At 32.3% G+C, this 22,924-nt stretch overlaps 1 protein-coding gene across 1 annotated transcript in view; it reads right to left on the bottom strand.

Moving 5' to 3' along the window:
* MS3_00009124 (uncharacterized protein) overlaps window positions 1-22,924 on the bottom strand; it is a 76,011-nt gene that overhangs the window by 4,442 nt on the left and 48,645 nt on the right. The window contains exons 3-6 of the mRNA XM_012940808.3: window positions 13,911-13,993; window positions 8,134-8,278; window positions 3,419-3,473; window positions 1,502-1,757 (exon numbers count right to left, since the gene is read on the bottom strand). Coding sequence (XP_012796262.3) covers window positions 1,502-1,757; window positions 3,419-3,473; window positions 8,134-8,278; window positions 13,911-13,993 — 539 coding nt within the window. The remainder of the gene's footprint in view (window positions 1-1,501; window positions 1,758-3,418; window positions 3,474-8,133; window positions 8,279-13,910; window positions 13,994-22,924) is intronic.

Genomic DNA, 22,924 nt, shown 5'->3' with positions numbered 1-22,924 from the left:
AGTTTATCGTAAATTGATTGAATGTGAAGATATTAAGTATTGAGTAATAATGTGTTCACTAAAAGACGGAGTTTCTGGATATAATCCTGATAACGTTACAGATGTATGTCCTATGTTCTGACAAAAAGATCTTCCAGTCCACTGGTTTCTTAACTGATGTCAATCAGTAACAAAATTATGTCCACATCGTGCAGATTGTTGAATTTCTTTGAAATCTTCATCCGATCAATATCAGATCATCACTGAAGCCGGAAAGCACTAGAAGACCGTTTCATCCTTAGATGGCAATCCTAAGAAGTATGCATCTACAACATCGCACCACGGAATCAAACTCAAGACCTTTGATCTCAAGCGCAAACGATGTTTAACCCCAATGAGTCCATGAAATGGAGCAACCATCTTCCGTTGCCTTGGGTGGATAACTGCCTCACTACCTCCCCAGTGTTTTTAGGTTTTCAGTGTTGGTCTAACTTGGTCCAGTTCATGATTTAAATGATATCCGAGTTAAATGTACCACCACAAAAGTAGAAAGATCAGATAACCGGTCAAAGATTTAAACTAGACAACACAACACAAGAAGAAATCAACCTAAATGCTGCTCAGCTTAACTTGATGATGACTGCTACTTCAACTACGAGTTAAGAACCAAATAGAAATCGAGAGATAAATTCAAAAGTAACTAGATTGTAATCTGAATTTTTAGTTATTTCTAGACGAATAGAATTGTCTAGATATCTGCATATATCTTAATGATTACTTTTCTTGAAACAGATCCATTGAATGCTTCCCTGTTTCCGTCAACTAACAATCCTTATTTAAACAAGTTAGGAAACATAATTTCCACTTGAAGTGTTAAGAACCGTTTTGTCAAGATGAATGGATTATACAAATTCAGTCCATCAAAGTTTAAGGAGAACTTTCACTGTTTCGATAGCTGATATTAATTTCTAAGTGAATAAACTTCAAATAATAGTAAGCACTTCACTCCGAGTTAAATTGAACAGTGGGAAGAATTGGAATACAGGAATTCTGTTTTCTCCTATTTATAACTCGTAAAGTGGATGCACTTTACAAATGAAAAAAAAAACATTTAACTCCATCAGTATATTTCGTCAACCTTTGACTTTCTATGTTTCATCAAAGAAATTATGATATTCGACATTAACAGTTCAAATATAAACAAGCAGATTATTGATCTCCGAGGGAAGGACACTAATGAACCTTTAAAAATTGGGAGTAATTACCTCTCAAAGGTGCAGCCGAATATTACCAGCGCTATCCACCTAACTAATGCGTTGACATGACAACAGAAATAGGTCCGCTTTTGTGTGAAATATAAAAGTTCAGTCAGCAAAGGTTATATAAAACTATCTAAATAATTCAAAACGTTCATGGGGAAATTCACCTACCATCAAATATGTAGCTAAATTTAATTGCCATAAAACAGTTCATCTACTTATGCATTATTAAAGTAGTTAAAGTCTAAAACCAAATGTTTTACCTTCATTTCGTAAATTAAAATCGGAATATTCATCATTTAGTTTTTGACAATGATCATTATGCTCTGAATTGGTTTTGGCTTGCTCAAATTGGGCTTCTATGTCTTGTTTATCATTATCCACCCCAGGATCACCATCATCAAAATGACTGTTATTATCCAAAGAATGAATCGATTTATTTATTGAAGAAGTTTCCTTCTCATCAGAATGATCAAATGTGATTTGTGTTTGTTTGTCAGATTTCTCTTTGATATTTGACTGGGATGACAGTAAAAAAGTAACAGTAATAATAAAAGGTCCTTTTTCTGAAAAAGGAGCATTTATCTCAGTTTATTAATTTTAAAATAGTTCAAAATGTCTGTATGTGTTTGTACAGTATTTGTGTTGGAAGATAGATTCTAGGTGTTACTTATGATTCTAACATTTTATCGGTCTTAGTATGTCTTTCTTTCTAAGTAAATGAACTGTAAGTATAGGCTTGTGGAGGATATTAAGTTTTTGATTGGGATCATGAACCGACTGATTTTAGACCACTATTGAAAGCCTGGAAGCACTGGATGGCTGTTTCGTCCTATTATGGAACTCCTCATCAGTGCGCATCCACGATCCCGCTCGCGTTTATGAGTGAGACCGAAGGCTCTGGGTTCGTATCATGAGAGCGAGAACTGATGATTGTGAGTTCGAATTCTATAGGGATTATCAATTCATTCAAGTTTGCCGATTGCCAACTAGCTTGAAACCTATGTTCAGAGTTTCCGATCAGTTATCCCGAAACCCCTAAATTATTCAATAATTTGCACCATCATTTATAAGAGCTTGTATAGTCGCATTTACACTCAGTGCTTGTTGGAAGCATGTGGGCTATTTGTACGAATGCCTTAATATCAAGTTCTTTTTATAAATATTATGGTCTTATAAATGCATGCTATACCAAATAGTATTTTCAGTGATCACTGCTGTTAAAACATATATATACGGTAAGGAATACCTGTCGCTGATATCAAATAACTGCACAGCAGCTTTCACAATCAACTGACTGAACATTCGTGATAACACGTTTCTTTATAAAGGAGGCCGTGACGGTGTTTTTTAGAGCAAGGGTGAAAGGTTTGCAACTCAACCGTTCCGATTAGAGAATATAATACCACCAATAATATTCATATGAGCTACAAGAGTTCTTCATCATCTCAAAAATGAGTTTAATTTGATTAGCTACAGCCTAACAGTAAAATTTGTGATACACTTGAATCTGTTTTACAAAAGATGCTCAAAGCTCATATCCATCGATTCAAAAACCAAGGAGTTACTTAATAAGCTACTGACTTATGATATCCATATCTCAGTTACTAGGTATGATATTTGTATTAGTTGAGAAGTATGAACGACAGCATAGCGATGCATGTAGATTAAGCGGATGAATCACAAATGGGTCGAAACGCTGTCCCTGAACTTCACCGTAAATACGTGTTTAGAACGTAACTAATATTCTGATGTGCATAAATTACTTAACTACATGTTTCAATAGATCATATTTCCGAAGGAATTCAAGCAAACTCAGTGGTGGATGCATAAAATGGGATAACCAAACCGCTTAAGTTATAATTATTACATTGTTGTTGACTATTATGACTTTAATAATACTGACAGATAACGCTTTATGGGTTATGAATTTAATCCGCGTCACAAAGATTAATTCCGTGATGTGGACATATCCAGCTGAAGGCTCTTCAATAGTACTAAACAAGTGTTTTGTGATCCAACCATTTATCGTAATTGAAAGTATAACTTGTAAACTATTAACCATTTGTATTTGGAGTCAATTTAGTAAGATAAAATGTTTTTCTATATGCTATAATAAACAGTTAGACAGTGCTTTTTTCAAGACAAATACTATCATAAAACATTTTAAATAGAAATACCTTCATTGCTAACTCGGTCATTTTTCTCCATCTAGCATAATCTTTACGTCTACGCCTAAAATGTAAAATAAAAAGTATATTACTGGAAAGTGGAAAATAAGTAATAAGACAAACTGTTACAAAATACCAGTGAATAGATGTAACTCCACTAAGTATGTTGATGATTGATACAAAAAAAATATTAAGGAATTTTGTGATCAAACATCTTTTCCCAATTAATTCACATATTATTATGTAAGTTTGGTCACAATGATCTAGGTTATTCGTGAAATACCCAAAGTTTCCCAAAAAAATAGTAATATGATCATAAGTTTCAGGAGTTTTGTGGTGAATGAATCTAATGTTCAGGATGTATTTGTCACAGACTGATCTTGGCAGATGTTAAAATAGTAGATAAGGACTGTTGGAGAGTTCCATACTAGGATAGAACAACTGTCTAGTGCATCTTCATTTTCATTGGTGCTTCAAATGACAATAATCTGTGACGAATATAACCAAGAAGAGGTTTATTAGTTAAATAGATAATGTAATGGCAGTGTTCAAGTAAAAAGAAACTTAAAATAATGATTTTTAAACCAAAGTTGTTTCTGAATTCTGAAAATACGTTTTTTCACAAGATGATACTAAATAAATAGAAAACTGGTGAAACATTCGTTAAAAAGTACTTGAAAAGTTATTAGACTTCAGTGAAATTTCAAAAGTTGAAAATTCAACTGATTACATTTTTCTTTAGTCCGACTGGTCAAACTTTTAATGAGCTTCTAAAATTCCAAGGTCATTTGAACGTCCTATAAATATTCCTTGCTTATCTATCTATCCACACATCTATCTATCTATCTATCTACAAACCTATTTGTCATATCACATAAAGTAGGCTTCTAACTTATTTTCACAGTTGAATTCATGGGTCGATCTAACTTAAACCATCAAAGAAGATCTTGATGCGTTGAACAACTGTTTCACTCTAGTATGGGATTCTTCAACGGTGCTAATCCATGATCTCGCACGCGGGGCTCGAAACCTGGATTCCCATGTTAGTCTAGTTTAGATCAACTCGTCAATTGAACTGTGAAAATAGCTATTCTCGAAACGTTTTATCAGACTAAATTATACATTATATGACAAGCTTTTTCTTATTTCTGACAACATCTTCACTTCAGTCCTTAATTCGGTATTAAATTATTAATTATATCAGAAGGGGTTTTTGTGGATATTTTGGTAACTTCAATAGTTGAGATCATGAGTTATTAGAAGCTAGGCCACGATGGAAAACCTGGAAGCACTGGAAGGTCGTTTCGTTTTATTGTGGGATTCTTCAGCAGTGCTCATCCACTATCCCGCCTCGCAAGATTTCAACCCATGACTTATCAGTCTCGCACAAGAGCGCTTAACCTCTACACCACTGAGTTGGCATCCAACAATGTCAATATCTAACTTCAACTAAATCACGAGAATGAGCGACACATCCACCATTGTCATCAGTGAGTTACTATCTCACAACTGATCCAATTGAACTCCTCTAATCACTACTTCTCACTAAAACTCCAAGATATGCATTTTAAAACCAATCCTTAGTGACCATATATTGATTAGTATCAGAAGGGGTTTTGTGGATATTATAGTAATAGAGTAAATATTATAATAATACATAATAATTTAGTTAGTATTTAATTTATTAAAACTATGGTTTAAGCACAAGTTAGATAATAATAAGTGAATGAATGACATTGAAAAGATGATTGTTTAATTTTCGCTCTATAACTTTATGTACAAATTTCAATAATATATCAGATTATTGAATATGAACATGTATTCTATTCACAAAATATCAAGTTGACCTTGGTAACCGTTCAAAAATAAAAATTCTGATCTTGAAAAGTAATTTCTTTTCTTTGTTTAAATAAATTAATTTCATTTATATTAATTTAAACAACATGCAACGTGACCTGATTATCGGTATCATTACCAAGGTTTGATTTGATAATTTCGAATAAATTGAGCATTGGGTAGATTGTTATAAATAAATAAATAATATATTTGTAATATCCCAATGAGTAGGAACATTAGATTTTCTGACGTTTCGTGACTTAGTTCAAGTCACTTCTTCAGACAATAACTAACCAAACTAAAATTAATCCAAGTTTAAATAGTAGTCCCGTTGTACTATTTAAACTTGGATTAATTTTAATTTGGTTAGTTATTCTCTGAAGAAGTGACTTACATTAAGTCACGAAACGTCAGAAAATCTAGTTTCTCTACTCATTGGGATATTACAAATATATTATTTATTTATAACCTCATTATGTTCCATTTAAACAATTTCAAATAAATTAAGAATTATCAGATTCATGGGTTTTTTGTGGAGATTGTAGTCATTTTAATAGTTGAATTCATGAGTCGATTTAATCTAGATCATCATGGAAAGTTTTGAAACACTGGACAACCGTTTCGTCCTAGTGTAGGACTCTCCTAATTGAAAAGGCCATCCAGTGCTTCCAGGTTTTCTATGGTGGTCTAACTTTAATCGACTAATGAATTCTACTGTTCGATTATTACAATCTCCACAAAATCTTATTCTGATTACTAAATAACTGATCATTTATGGTCTTGGATTGGTATGAACTGTCTTTTTTCAACTATAAGCCTACTTTGATACTAAGAGTAATTCTACGTGTTGAATGTTTTCAGTTTTTAAACAGAAATACATTGCAGATTAATCTGTGATGTAATTTATTGTTTGTTCGATTTGGTTATAAAATCCAGTTGTTTCTAATGAATAGATCACTTGGGAATTAAAAAATTGCTTGTCTAGAATACCAAAGTAATATTCACTCATATGTAAGTAGTGTAAAATAGTTAGAATAAACTGCATTAATTTCATCTATTTCAGTCTGTAATTTATCAATAAGATTGAAGTGGTTCACACGTTATTCTTTAATACTGATATACGATAGTGAAAGTATGGATAAACAAGCATTTAGTCTACTGACTATCAAAAGTATGTGATTTCCTTTCCTCTCACTCGTTTCTACTCCGAACTCACTGAGTTTGACTGTTTATAACTGTGTTGAATAAAGTATTATATAGTCTTTACTCATTCTGGTTCTCTATTCTTGGTCGTGGATCATGAATTTCACATAACGCGATTAATCTATTTATCGTATTAAGCTTAGTATCCCTGATAGAGAGAAAATATATTTTAAACCGTTCATTATATCAAATACTAGATTACACAAGTATAGATCGTGACATATTGCTAATTCTTCTCAGTATAAAGAGTGTTAAATGTTAATTCTTTCTAATGTATGTTGTAAATGACAATGAACCCAAGCCTACCATTAAATACAAATTCTATATTGTTAATCTTATACCTTAATCTTAAGTCCCTAATCTTAATGCTAAATCTTTATAACTTTTTAATCACTAGCTAGGAGCAATGTATAAATGTCTAAGATACTATCTGGATTCATATGAATGTTCAAGAAAACAAGTTTTCTATATCCATGTGGACGAAATCGAACATAACTGTTATTGTGTTTTATAGGGATAGTAACCTTTAAATGAAAATATTTTTACCTTTTATAATATTATTGCTTTTTTTTAATGAACTAATTATACAGAAAAGCTGTTTTCTATTTCTGCAACAATTAGCTATCATTCATTGGGATTGCTTTATCGAACCGTATCAAACTGAAATGATGACCATCTATTATATCGCTGTTAATTCTACTGAATGAAATATAATATAATAGGTATTGTTGAGAAGTTCTACTGATTTATTGTTCAATCTGAATCAAGATGTAGAATGTAGAATTAAGAGCTAGTACTATGCTCAAGGTTATGAATTTTGGGTTTATGATTTACGTTTTAGAATTAGAGATAGGATAAAGGATATGATATCGAATTAAGAATAAAGACTTCGGGTTTAAAAACAGATTTAAGATAAGGATTATGATGCTAAGTCCAAAATCCTAACGTTAACTCCATGAACCAAAGCCCGATACTAACCTTTGACTCTAGCAGTTAAGAACCTATTTGAAACTAAGAAAAGTTCATTAATCATGTGGAAATTACTTATTTCCTCTGGAATTCAAACAAAATTGTCAACCAACATCAAAGTCAGAATTTTGAATACAGAAATTAAAACAGTTCTACTGTATGGGACTGAAACTTGGAGAATTACTATAACCATCGTCAAAAGGGTCTAGGTATTTATAAACAATTATCCACACAAGATACTCAATATCCGTTGGCCGGATTAAATAGTAACAACATACTGTGTCAGAGAACAAGTCACCTTCGTGCTGATGAGCAAATTAGCAAAAGATGCTGGAACTGGATAGGACAAACATTGCGGAAATTATTAAAAAGCACTATAAAGCACGACCTAACATACAATCCTCTGAGGAAAATAAAAGAAACAGACCAAGAAACATATTGCACCGGAAATTGGAGCCAGCCATCAAAAGAATGAACAGTACTTGGAAATAACTAGAAAAAAGAGCCTAAAACAGAGTTGTTTAGAGATCCTTAGTCGGAAACATAACAGCGTAAGTAAGTAAATTATCCTTCACTTATTTATACTTGTCACTTTCTGATTGGTTAAAATAAGTCAGTACCTCAAAGCCAATCAGCATAAAATTATTTTTAAAAAAATCACATTTAGCTCATCACCATAGTGAATTCAAATTCTGTATTGAAAAATAATCACTTACCTAGAAATATACCAAGCTAAAATTAACATTCCTAAAAATGTGACCACAATGAATATTAATGCAGTCAATGTCATTGCACGATCAACTGATCTTTTAATCATAAAACCTTCATTATTCTCATGATTCTCATGATGATTTATATTTTCTAAAATGAAAAAAAACAAGAATAAAAACCATTATTAAACTTTAGAAATGAGTAGTTTTGTAAAAGTATCATTATTAGTATACTTCTAAGTAATTTAATTACTTACTTTACTTACGCCTGTTATTCTTCGTGAAGTAACATAGGCCGCTCACCAGTATTCGCCATCCAACCCCGTCCTGGGCAATCCTTTCCAGCTCCTTCCAGTTGTTATTCATCCTTTTCACATGTGCTTCTATTTCCCTACGTAATGTGTTATTTAACCTTCCACTTTTCTGCTTCCCTTCACGATTCCAAGTTAGGGCTTGCCTTGTGATGTAGTTTGATGACTTGCATAATGTATGTCCTATCCATTTCCATTGTCTTCTCCTAATTTCTTCTTCATCTGGAAGCTGGTTTATTCTCTGACACAGAAGGCTTTTGCTGATGGTATCCGGCTAATGGATGTTGAGTATCTTGCGTAGATAACTATTTATAAATACTTGCACCTTCTTGACGATGGTTGTTGTAGTTCTCCAAGTTTCAGCTCCATACAGTAGAACTGCCTTGACATTCGTATTGAAGATTCTCACTTTGATATTGGTTGAAAGTTGTTTTGAGTTCCATATGTTCTTCAACTGTAGGAATGCTCTCCTTGCTTTGCCTTCTGAGTAATTCTTTTGTTAATATTCATAATTGATTTCTGATCAATCTTTGTTGACATATATGCACCTTATAGGAACCATCTTGATATATTCACTATATTGAAATTTGTATAGAATAGATGGAATTATGGCTAAGGGTGAAATCCAAGACCTATATTTCGTCTTATTATGAAATCTATCAGCTGGATATACTTATATGTTAATATTGATGTCCACAAGTTAGTTCCTAGTGAATATCATGTCAATGTGTTTGAAGCGAAAGATATTGTGTTCGTGTCCCATTGGAAACATTAACACAAAATACGCTTTCTAAATTCCCTAACCAGTCACAATTCCATCTATGGTAAGATAGAAGCATATTTGATAATTAAACTAATTTAATGACACTTAAATTGATAGTTAATATTTATTAAATGAAATTAAGTCCATTACATTTATTATGACTGGGTGAATAAATGGGAATAGGAAACTTTGAAAACTATTCTCCTGTGAATCAGTTTACATACATATTTTTAATGTGTATCATTTAAGTGATCGACTTAGGGTTTTCCTATACATTCCTAGTTGTAAGTTCCCAATTGACGTATTAAATACTGTCATATTAACTTCACTTGGTGTTGTTTTACTTGTATCTTCCCATTGTTATTTAGGACATAAACTGATCAGTCTCATGTTGGCATATGTGCATCCTCTGAGGATAGCCTCAATATAGCCTTAAGTCACAAGGTTTTTAAGCAAAGATGGATAGTGGCTAGCAGTGGAATCCAGGACGCGCGTTTCTTTCTATTTGGGACTGCTGGTCAGCTGGATGTACCTGCATCACAGAGTTGATGTTCACTTTGGGACTCTAACCTAGTACCATTCGCTTCAAACGCCATCATATTATCCACTTAGCTACTGAGTCCTGATAGCCACGTGCTTGTGCAATGAGGTGAAGTTTAAATTCACTTGGTGTTGTTCTACTTGTATCTTCTAATTGTTATTTAGGACTGCAGTTGATCGGTCTCATGTGTATTATGTCATATTATTTTTCGTACATAGATCATTCTTAATTCCTTATGAACCCATTATTCAAACTATTATCAAGAAAATCACTAATATGTACATATGGTGAATTATCATTTATTCTGTGCTATGATTTTGTATAATATGTATTTAATACTATGCTTTTTAAAGTTTGAATAATATAAGGTGCTGTATTCTCTAAGTTGGATGGTTTAATTGTGAAGCTTTCATTGTAATTCCAGATGACATTTGTTGTGTCTTGCCAAAAAAGAAGGCTGGTTAATGATTGAGAATGACTAGTTGATATCACGTACTATGTTGCTAGTGGGACCAGTGACCAATTTCATGAATTTATAGACTGACTAATGAATGATAATCAAAGCCTTAATACTGATTGGCCCTCGGGCCCCCTTCTAACCTAAGGGTCAATCAGAAGACGTTGACAGTAGGCAGATTAGTTCTCTATTGTATCTAATTCAATCACGGCTAAAAACTTATAAAATAATGTATTGAAAATCCCTGACCGCATAGCACGCCAAGTTAGAATTTGTGCTCTTAGCACCATCATACAATATATGACTGAGGAAGGAGCATACATTACATAATCAAATAGCAATAATTAAAGAATAGTAACGTGTATAAAAACAATTAATAGATCAATTGGAAGCTTACAATAAAGGGAATATAGAAATGCAATATTATAGTTATCTACTAATTATGCACTGAAAATATAAATAATAATTATCCGGAAAATAGCTCAGCGAATTTTAACTTTCCTTATATTCGTTTCATTTTCTACATGAAAGAGATATGCGCTATCGGTTGAAAACAATGACTTAATTTTCTTAAACAGATAGCTATATTTTAATAGTTGAGATCATAAGTCGTTTGAAGCTAGACCACCATTGAAAAACCTGGAAGCTCTGAACGGCGTGGGACTCTTCAACAGTGCACATTCATGATCCAGTCTCGCGGGATTCGGATCCAGGATCTATCGGCCCACATTACCTAAATGAATTCATTTTATTATCTTTTAAACAACACTGAACGATTTATTAAAAGAAATTATGTTTTTATCAACTTTACATCAACAGTAATTAAAACAAATCATTTCAAATACGAATATAGTTTGATCATAATTTTACAAGAAAAAATCGTTTGAATATTTCAATTATTACTTTAGATATCTTTATTAGATTTTGTGTTCTGTAACGACGACATTCTTTTTCTTGAAAAACACCCTGAACTTATCGTAATAGAAATCGCAACACCTTACTGTCTAACACAGTTGGCCGACTCAGTGATCTAGAGGTTAAGCGTTCACTTGCAAGATACAAGATCCTGGGTTCTAGTGCTGTGTGACATATCGTAGATGCTCAGTGCTGAAGAGTTTCATATTAGGACGAGCTGTCCGTCTAGTGCCTTCAGGTTTTCAATAGTTTACTAGCTTAAATTGATTCGTGTATTCAACTGTCAGTCTACTACGATCTCCATAAATCTTCATAATGATAAAAATTGATTTATTTATCGTTTTGTCACTAAAAATTATGTTCTATTTATTCACTATTAAACTGATAATATTGATAATAATGAAAAGGAGGAGGAAATAAAATATTTTATTGTTATGATGAAAAAAAGAGGTAAATAAATCATTATATATATATATATATATATATATATATATATATATATCATCAATAGTTCTAAAATATATATTAATGATCATTGCTTAACACTTATCAATCTGTGTCGTGTAGAGACTGGTATCTACCCCAGACAATGGACGAATGGTTGTGAAACCATTTATGGATCGATAGAAGTTAGACTAACACCGTTGGATGTCGGCTCATTAGTCTAGAGGTTAGGCATTAGCGAGTGAGACCGAAGGTCCTGGGTTCAAATCCCGTATATGCGAGATCGTAGTTGCACACTACTGAGTAGTCCCATACTAGGATGAGTTGACCGTTGATTGTTTCCAGGTTTTCAATAATGGTCTAATATCAATCGATCTCAATGATCTCAATCAAATACTTAACAATCTTTATAACCATAATACCTATCAATTAAACAACTTTACAATGAGTTAGAAAAAAGTAATCACAAAGATATGATCAATCTCTAATCATTCTATTTATGAATTAAAATTTAATTTAGAAGTGATATTCATTTAAAACTAGTGGAAATAATATCACTCATTGAAATCAATGATTCATGTAAATAACAATGAATTGGTTTGATAATTAGAATTAAGATAACCAGATTCGGATTTGTTTTTGTTTTGTTTTGTATGACGCTCAACTTGTATTTTAATAAGAGCTGAATAAAAATTAGGTAAATTTAATTTGGAAAATGCTTTGAAAATAATGAATGTAACTTCTGTAACCAAGTCATGAGTAGGATATTTTAGTGACCCGTTAATCTGACTCCACTTAGATCGTACGAATGTTTGTTATCACATATCCTCGTACACAACCATCTACTTAAATCACGTTAATCAATAACGGAATTTAGATAAGTCAATTAACGAGAATGGCCTCTGAATACACATATTTTGTGTGTAAAGTGAATGTAATAGGACAAAGCAAAACGACGCCCAGGGGAGATGGCTGGTAAGTCAACTCATTTTTAGCCAGCCGTTACTCAATATTTATAGGCAGACAATATAAACTACAGACCTGTGATGAGACATGGGATATGAAGTGTACATATATATACGCTCATATAAAAAGTCAAGATTGATAAGCGAATAATTAACAAGGTCAGAATATGACTCAAGTAGAATGAATAGACTGGGCTGTCCGAAAGTTAGAATAAAGTATATGGGCTTAACATAATAAGTGACACTACAATATTACGTTTGAGTTGAATTGTAAACAACATTTGCTATTTATGTAGATTGTATCTGAGATGGTAAATTACTTTTTTTAGTCTATTCTACTGATTCATGATATAGTCAAGGATGTTTGTAGGGTTTCTCGAGATCCGACGTGTATTATCATCTAACCAACATGGAAATATATTTCATTTATGTATGGTTTGTGCATTCAGAGGGGATTATTTATGCAAATCCATTTGTCATTCGCAATAATTATTTCGTCCACTGTACAACTGTTGTTTATACTAATCTTGTTGACACAATGTGATCAACCAGCCAGTTAGTAGGTAATGGTCAATGTTTATCCTAGTAGTATGAACGTCCTCATGATTCAATGATTTCTATTTTTAGAAATCAAATAACGCTCTATACATTATCCTTTAAGTGTAAATGAGTGACAAAGGGTCATCAGTTAAGTGATCGATAACAATCAGTTCAGTCATATTCTTGATTTAAATAGTATTGAAAGTATTTCGGTCATTTTAACTTCATAAAACTCATCATTGGACTTTATCATTAAGTATAGTGTTTGCAAGTTTGAATCTTAAAAAAATTTCTTTCATCATCGGAATACCAGTTAAATAAACATTGAACTAGAATTATCCCCAATATCTTCTATGTTAGATGCCCGTGTCGTTTCTAGAACTTTTGATAATCTCTTAGTTCATTTCAGTTGACTAAAATAATCTATAATTGTCTTCTATGAACATAATACAATAACGCAAGTGACATGGGTTGTGAAAAAAAAGTAAATGTGACGGTGTTAAAAGAGATCTATAATGTAAAATAGAGTCCTGTATGAAACATTACCCAACTAAATGAACAATACTACAAACTGATTAGATATTGAAACATTAAGCATAAGCTTATTGAATATTCAAAGACCCTAGATATTAATTCAAATCTCGTTTAAACTGAACTCAAGCTGATGAAAGTGAACTATTGGCTAAGTAAGAAATTAATCTTTGCAACGAGACTAATGATATACTAATTTATTATCATTTTAAAAAGAGTTCTTGTTTATATTTTGTTACGACGAAAGTTTTGAAACGCATATTGATCAATAACAATAACCCAAACCATAATGTAATATTTTCACCGCATAACTTACTTTGTATTTCTTCAACTTCAATTTGTTTATCTTTACCAGGAGCTTTATGTTCACACTGCGGTCCATAGAATGGCATAAAACAGCTGAAATGAAAAAAAGTACAAAGATCAATAAAGGAAATTGCGTAATTTTTGACAAAAGTAATGAATTATTTGTTGTGGTAATTTTATAGGGAATTTCATAGAATTCAAAGTCAGTTTACATCGACACTTCAGGTCTTGCATTTCATCCTGCATGAAATTGTGGGTTAGTATTACTTCAGAGTCGTAAACTAGAATAGAAAAGCATTCCAGTGTAGTGAAGTGAAACTGACTTTTTGCCATCTGGAAAGGAGGGAAGTAAAAGTTGATAAGGACATGATCTAGATTCTAGTTATTTTTAGAACCTTCAAGTCAGTGATTAAACTATTATGCTATGATTTCCACTTAAGTCCAAACTGTAAGTTAATACTGTTAATACTAATAAAATACATGGAGCTTATGGGTAGTGTTACGTCTTTGATCCGTCTACCTAATAATATACAGGTTACAACTTGTCTCAATCTAATCAATTTCATTTATTAACTATATGCACAAAGAATAAGAGTAAGGAATTTCTGAAGTGTTAATAAGATATTATAAACTGAAAATATACAAAATTGCGTTGTTTGAAAGTAGTAGTAAGCAGCTTGTTGAATGAGTTTTAACATTAAAAAAGGACGAGTTTAATATAACCAGTCAGATGAAAAAACCATGAAATCTAGGCAGTTGTTTCGTTTCGGTATGGAACTTTTGAAAAATGCCTAACCACGACCCTTCCATAGAGAATCAAACGCAAGACATTGAATTAAACCATGTCCAGGAGACCGAACGTCTTGGTTTGGATTCGCTATGATAGGTTCGTGGATATGGACTTCTGAGAAGTTTCGTGCTAGAATGAAATGGCCGTTTGGTGCTTTTAGGTTTCTTATGATGGTCTAAGAAGGGTCAGTTCATGGTTTTACAATTTTCACAAAATATTATACTAATAATATAGAAACGGTTGTTATAAATTTAAGGAGTGAAAATATTAAATAAAAATTGTCAAAAACATTTTGGCCGCTCACAGGTAATATGATTATCATAAGCAAATATCACCTAAGCATCGTTGAGCAATGTATGTTTGTTAAGTAAATAACCTTCCAGAGTTGGTTGACGATGTATGTATAGGATGGATAAATTTCAACGTTAAAAGTAGCTAGAGGAATTTCGGGCGTGCGTTGTTTCTCTGTTCTCATCAGTTTACCTGACCACTGAATTTATCCCATTTAAAACTTATTACAGAATTAAATATAATGAAATTTGTAAATTGTCATTATAATGTGATATAAAAGTCTTTTATCATTGTTATTCTGTTTCATAGACTATCGGTAGTTTAGTATCGTATATTGTTTAATCTCTTTCAAAACAATTGATTATATTAGTTCTAATAGTCGGATTCACGAGTCAATTGAAGCTAGACTACCATGGAAAACCTGGAAGCACTGGGTGGACAACTCGTCCTATTGTGGAGCTCCTCAGCAGTACATATCCACGATTCAAACCCAGGGCCTATCGGTTTCGCGCGCGAACGCTTAACCACTAGACCACTGAGCCGACATACAACGCTATTAATGTTTAACTTCAATTAATTCACAAAATTGAGCGACACATCCACCATTGTCATCAGTGAGTTACTATCTCATAAGAGATTCGGTTGAACTCCGCTAGTTACTGCTTTTCACTAGAACTCCAGGAAATACCTGTAGTGACTCACTTTTATCACGAGAACACGACTGGTTTAATGAAAACAATTATTATTATAATAACCAATTGTACCTGTGCTTGTTTAATGTGCTCTTTGTTTAACTGTGCTAATGACAGCTATATTATGCTTCCATTATTATTCTTATACTTTGATTGTGACCTCGCGCGAATTCGGTTACGCTCTGTAACCAAGCTTGTATCCTGGCACGATCTCGGTATTCTTTCGATACCACGAGATCGCCAGCAAATATATCTCGACCTGGTCCATTAACTGCCTTCTGATATTTGGCTTCCGGGGGATTTTATGGATTTATTTGGCACGTGTTTCTCTGTAACGGTGTTCATAGTCTACCGCGACTCGACGCCACGCTACATACCTCTTAGAGATCATCATCACTAGTGAGCATATAATTAGATATTATAGTAATTTTAACAATGTTTCCAGGCATTCCATGATTGTCTAGCTTCAATTGATTCATAAATTCAACTATTAAAATTACTATAATATCCACAAAACCCCGTCTCTGTTTATAATTGACTATATCTTTATATAAACTTATTTAAACAGTAAACCATCTTAAAGGGAGCAAGAACAAAGATTGGTGCAGAATAATATGGATTCATTTTATTTCATTAGGATCTCATCAACTGCTTACAACCTAAAATATTTAAAATTCAACATTATTACAGATATTGACATATTTATACATAAGAGGGTGATTAAGGATGAATAAATGTATCATGGTGTAGCGAAGATTTCGATAGTTAATGAGATCATAAAATTTTGTCTCGAATAAATAAAGTTTGAGAGGGGAAGTTCCGGAACATTGAAATAGTGATTAGAACTCATGAAAATAGATTAATGATAATAAAGAAAATAGGAACTGAAATCAGTTAGTTATGAATGACGTAATTTTAAAATTCAGGAAGAGTTGGAATAGTGAATGACGTAATAAATAAATAAGGAGGGTGTTATTGTTACCATGGTAAAGAAAGATTTATTACTGTCTCTTTTTGTATATATAGGTTTGGTTTTAGACGTTTGATTGTTAATGCTTCAGCAAATTTCAGAAGGTTGGAGCTTGATTGTTTACTAATCACCTTGGAGGACTTCAGTATATCGACTTCGTGTCCTGTGTCAAGGAGATGTCTTGCGACAGCGCTGCTAAATGCTTTTAGTCCGGTTGATCTCAAACTGTTCGGAATATGTTCTTTGAATCGGACGTAGGCTCTCCTTTCTGTTCTACCAATGTAACTGCTTTGGCAGATACATGTAAATTTGTATACACAGTTGGTGGTAACATGAAAGGGATACCTGTCGACCTTTGATTGTGTCAAAGAACATGTCGTTTTGGACAGGACAATCAATTTAGCTGCAGGATATGTTTTTGTCAGTGCAGTTTTAGTCTCATATTGATTGACCCTGTGACATTATCGCCTTTGAACTTGAGTTGAATAAAACAGGTTTTTTATTTACTGTAGTTTCTTTGGGTATTTTATCTTCACGTTTGCCATATTTCTCAATAAATTTCAGTGGATATCCGTTATTCTTTAAACATTTTTTAACATTCATAACTTCCTCTTTGTTGTAACTTGTGTCTGCAGATTAGACGACAGCGTATTATCGATCGAACCAAAGACGCGTAAACACATAAAAATGGCCCAGAGTTCTGATTGGCCCTACTTCCCTGTCTAGCCCAGCCAGTTGAGTCCAGAACGCAAGTCTCAGCCTCTGTAATATGAATCCTCGTATTTCAAGCATACTCTGTTTATATACCAATCAACCCGACCACAACGTACCAATAGAATAGAAAATAACATTTGTACAATAATTAGCCAGAAGTGGCTGTGAATGAGCGAGGTAGCGATTAACAGATAGCGAATAATTCATGAATGGTAAATCGTTCAATAATAGTTCATAGGTCAACATAAAGCTCATAATAAGAGGGGCATGAATATGAACAGTTTAGTTACATAACAATTATACAATAAAAAATATACTCATAATATTGGTCCATAATTGGATCCCAAAAATTACCATTCATTATTCTCATCGGGATACAACACTCTTCTAGTGTACTGCCGGCAGTACAGTAAACTATCTAACAAAACTACTTATCTACAACATTAACAATATCTCTATACTAAAAATATTCTTCAAAGAAAAAAAAGAGAAAAAAATATTCAAAAATTTATCACAATTTAGTTGTTGTTTTTGTTTTTATTTATCTTGTAACAAAATTGAATCATCAACCAGAACTGGTGACAATGAAAAGAAAATCTACTAGAAGAATAATGTTCCAATAAGATTGATTCAATATATGTCATTTATTTCTGTACATTTTTACATTGATAATGTAACTTATATAATGAAAGGTCGGTTAAAAGTTACATCATATTGAGATGATTTAAATGTAACCAGTTGGATAAACTCAATAATAATCATCATCGTCATAATAATAAGCGAGATATACAGGATAATAAAAAAGGGAGGGGGAAGGGGGAGGGCGGTAGAAACAAACTATTAAAATGAATTTAATTGGAATTTTATTATAAATTAATAAAACTAAGCATCGTTATTAATTTTCATAGGAGAACTATAGTAACCTGATATGGTTTTTTCATTTGGTAACGTAATTGAAAAGTAATTACATTTTTTAATGATTATTTTATTATTATTCTTAGGGAGGAAAAAATAAACATAAATTATTGCTTTCATTTGTTGTTGTTGTTGCTACTTTTCTTATTATGGATGATAATATGAGCATAGTAACTGGATAGGGATTGTATTATACTATTGACTTCATTATTACGTAAAACATTGATATCTTAGTCTAGTTATAGAAGTATGGTTATTAAGTGAAGTCATTATATATGATTTTTATTTTGGTGACGAAAATATTACTTATTAATGAATATTAGTAGACTTTGACATAATTACTTTCGTCTACTGAATAGAGTCAATTAGGAATTGTAATAAAAAACTGAATCTTAAATAGATGGTAATGAGTAGATTTGGGAAAAAAATATTGAGGTAATTGTTTGGTGACATGAACTATTGTAATGAGACAAAATTCACAGTTATTTGATTAAATAGTTATCTTGTTTTGGTATAAAACAGATTACAAGCATTACAATACAATACAAGCAATTCAGTAAATTTAATTTAAAAGCGAGATTCTATAGTTTACATCACAGATTGATCTTAGCTGAACAACCACGAAAAAAACAAAACAGAAAGTATTGGACAGTTGTTTTGTCACGATTACCCTCGTTCGCTCGCTAAAGTTTAATTTCGGAAAATGATTCTAATAGTTCTGACGAGAAACCGTGGTCAGTAGAGTTTAACCATGTCGAGTATGAGATAGTTACTTACTGATTATATTGAAGGATGATTGCGCAATTGCACGGATTGATCGAATTTAGATATATAAATTATTGAATATTATCTCAATGGTCTGAAAATTAGAGGCTTTCTACGAGGCTTGGGAGTAATGTTTTCGATGATTCTGTGGGGTTGTGGATATGGACTACTAAGGAGTCCTACATTCGGACGAAACAGCTGACCACTACTCTCTATTTCCCACTGATTGTTTGAATAAAAGTAGTTCGTGATGATACTTTCAACATTCAACAATTTACATCAGCCTTTATGGTAATAGAGGAAAGTTGACAATTTTCATGAATGGACTAATAAAAATAATCTCAATCATCTAAAAATCATTTTATAATTTGAGATTTTCCACTGTTTCACTTTAAAAAAGTCGTCAGTTCTTCAGGATTCTTTAATCAACAAAAAATTAGAAACATTATTCTTGAAGTTCATATCAATGAAACTAGTACAAGATTCTAAAATTTACACCAATCTACCAGCGCGTAGTAACCTTCAATAGCTTAGTCATTAATGTTTATTAAAAGCTATCGATCATATTTACAACTTTTTAACTAAGCTGACTTACCAGATATCATGGTAATATCATGTTTGTATTTAGCAATCTAGAAGCAATATTAACTGAAGGTGACTGATAATTATCTAGATGTTTTATCTAAGTTGTTATCGAGTTGTGAGCATGCATTTTTTTTTATTAAGCTTCTATTATGGATAAAGCATTTAATAAATTAATGAGCAAACTTTTGATTATTCAAAGTTTAGGACAAATTTATTGATCTATCGATGATATGTTGGTTGTTTACGAAACCAAACTATTAAGGGAAGCTTCTAAATGATCTTAAAGCAAAGACAAGGTCATTAACCTGAACATATTATGTAGAAAATGAATATGTCTATGCAAATCATTAACACGGAAATGATGTGATAAATTTCGGATGAAATCTGTTCCGTAGATCAGTTACTGTCCAATGAATTAAGATCTGACTGTTAAGCTTAGTTCTTACCAGTCATGCAAAAATACTAACCAATGAAAAGTTAATTTCTAAATGGTTAAAGTTAGTACGATAGGTCACAATAATGGACAACTTTTGTTGATTGTGTTCCAATATAACCCGTTTCATAACTAGATGATAATATGAATATAGTAACTGGATAGAGATTACACTTAGTCAAAAATGAGTTCACGAAACAAACAAAAGCTATCTAGTGCCACCCATTATCATCTAAATCTTCCTCTGCTGATTGTTACTAGAAAGTTAAGTATATTGAGTATATGAGTAGATGAATTCATCATGTTAATTTCGAACATAAATTTTAATACATTAAAACATGACAGACATAAATAATCAAGAGCTTCATTCACGTATACTTAGTTGACATTAGACGCCAAATTGACGCCACTATATCTTCTAAAAATACCTATTGAAGTCCCCTTAACCTACCTTACTTCTCATAAAAAAAACTACAAAGTGTGGAAAAGTCTATCGGAAACCTATGCAAACTAAACTTGATCGTTTGATTAAAATAATTCCTTAACTATTTCCTTTTAAATGATTATAATATGTCAGAAAACTATTCAGTCTACTATATTGAAAAATTAGGAAATCTATTTAATGTATAGAATTTATACGTTTACTGAATTAAACTGAATAGAAGTTGATCATTTTATATATTTCTTTGTTAATTTCTAACCTCCCTCCCCCTTATAATATTAATCAATTGATTTTCTTGTCACCAGGCAGTAATTAATTTTTCTGCCAAATTTATTTCGTTCTTTGAAAATCATGACAGTTACCGAGAAAATTCTTTATCTCATAAGTAGTTATTTTTTAAAAAAATTCAAAATTCTCCCAAAAGTTCTCATAAGCAAAGGTAGGCTACATATAATATAAGTAGTATAAACAACATTTAGGAAAATAATCAATAAGATTCTTAAGTGAATACTGTCTCACTGAATTGCTAGAAGCTTTCATATTTGCATTTTAATGACAGACCATAACAATACATTATGTAACTGGGATCGGTATAAATTTAATTTACAAATGCTGATCTTATCGATATCAGATCATTATCGCCTAAAATGCTTAAATATATAAGAATAAGTCTTTCATCTACTAACTCGATACTGACATGAAGTAGGAATAAGCCGAAAAATCGGATCAATTTAGTGGTGTTGGTTTACCTATTTTGTATACTTTCATTAATTCAAATTATTTGTTTTTGTTCATCATTGAGGGAAATTGTTTAAAATTAAGTTTTCTCACAAACCATTGCAACAACTTCATTGAAATTTATGCTAAAGCGGAGACACAGCATCTAAGGAAAACAAATGCATCACCTATGGAATAAGTTATGCCACACGTTACGAGAACTAAATTGGATAATGTGAATCATGCTTTATTTACTTATACACGAACATAAGCTATATCAAAACAACATGGTATGCTATCACTACTACTAATGAAACGACAGATATAATTCTTACTGGAAAAATGTTCAAATATTATATAGAGTGAATTCCAAGGAAGTTGGAGAAGTCTTAAAAGCATGAAATTCAGAGTAATCACTAATCAGGAAGTACATCAATAAAGATCTAATTTATACAATAAAAACGAATCAACCACATGATCATAGATCAATTAAACAAGAATATCAGAGTGAACTGATTTAACATTTCATTTATGAGTAGAATGATCTTTTCGACATGATATGAATGTTGCTAATGTTGTACAGTATGACTATAAGAGCTCCACAAGCAAACAAACTATTTTGGTCAATTAAAAAACAAAATCAGAATAGACATTGATTGTTTAACGTAGATTATAAATGTAGATTATTTGTTTTTCTCCGTTCTAAACAGTTTAACTATGAATAAGGTGTAACTCACTTGATTGAAGGTAAATTTTCTAGCCTATCTCATATAAATAATAATTAAAATGATGTGAGGAGAAGATTAATCTAATTATACAAGAAACTCATACACCAGAAGTGACAGATAAATTCAATTCAGAAAATATTCTGGATGGGAAGCCAAACAATAACGATTTTTATGTTATTTATTTTAACACATAGATATTGGTACAAGGAGGCATCAAATACATATGCGCCATACAAATCTCATTTGATGTGTGAGAGCTGTGATACCGCTCGAGTGCCCAAACTAAAGCAAATGGTTTTCTTAGGGGGCCACACCCAGAGCCTTCGACCTGAAGGTCTGATTCACAAGGCAGTGGAGCATCGTAAGGAGATGCAGTCCCATGGTAGCCGGTGACCTACGATTGGTTCATACACCATTTGTTCCTTCAGGATACTGGAGCACATGTGCACCATTGGTTTGGAGTGAGGGTTTTACAGCTCCCCTAGGTGGACTCTCCATGTGCACCAACCCGGTTAAAGTGGCGAGCATTCGCTTTTCGTCCTCTCGATTTGGTAAAAAAGCATCCCCGCCACGAGAAGGTAATGAGTAGGACTTGCCTGGCAGAGGCTATATAGGCGTGGTCATGTGAGAGCATTTCGAGAGGGAGAGCGGACTCTCCCCGCTCTCGGCCATACCAGGGCATTTGGGGGCTAAAATGAAGGGGGCATTGAGACTCAGTTATTCTTTTAAACACCAGGTAACTATTTACAGCTTAATTGTTGAATAATTTGCTTTCAATAGACACTGTTATTAAATTATATTAGATCTCTACTTCATTATATAAAGTACTTCTCGAATGAATCGGGAAAATAACCATTTTAGTATGATATTCCAATGAAGAAGGAAACTGATATTTTGGATATTTCGACACTAGGTATAACTATTCGTCGGTCTTACCACAAATATATTTTTCTGACCAAATTTCACATGAGGAAAGCTATCT

This window comes from Schistosoma haematobium, chromosome 5 (genome assembly GCF_000699445.3).
Source record: "Schistosoma haematobium chromosome 5, whole genome shotgun sequence".
In the NCBI taxonomy this organism is placed as follows: domain Eukaryota; kingdom Metazoa; phylum Platyhelminthes; class Trematoda; order Strigeidida; family Schistosomatidae; genus Schistosoma; species Schistosoma haematobium.
Note: the sequence above shows the minus strand (reverse complement) of the source record. Positions and strands in the feature narration are given on the sequence as shown.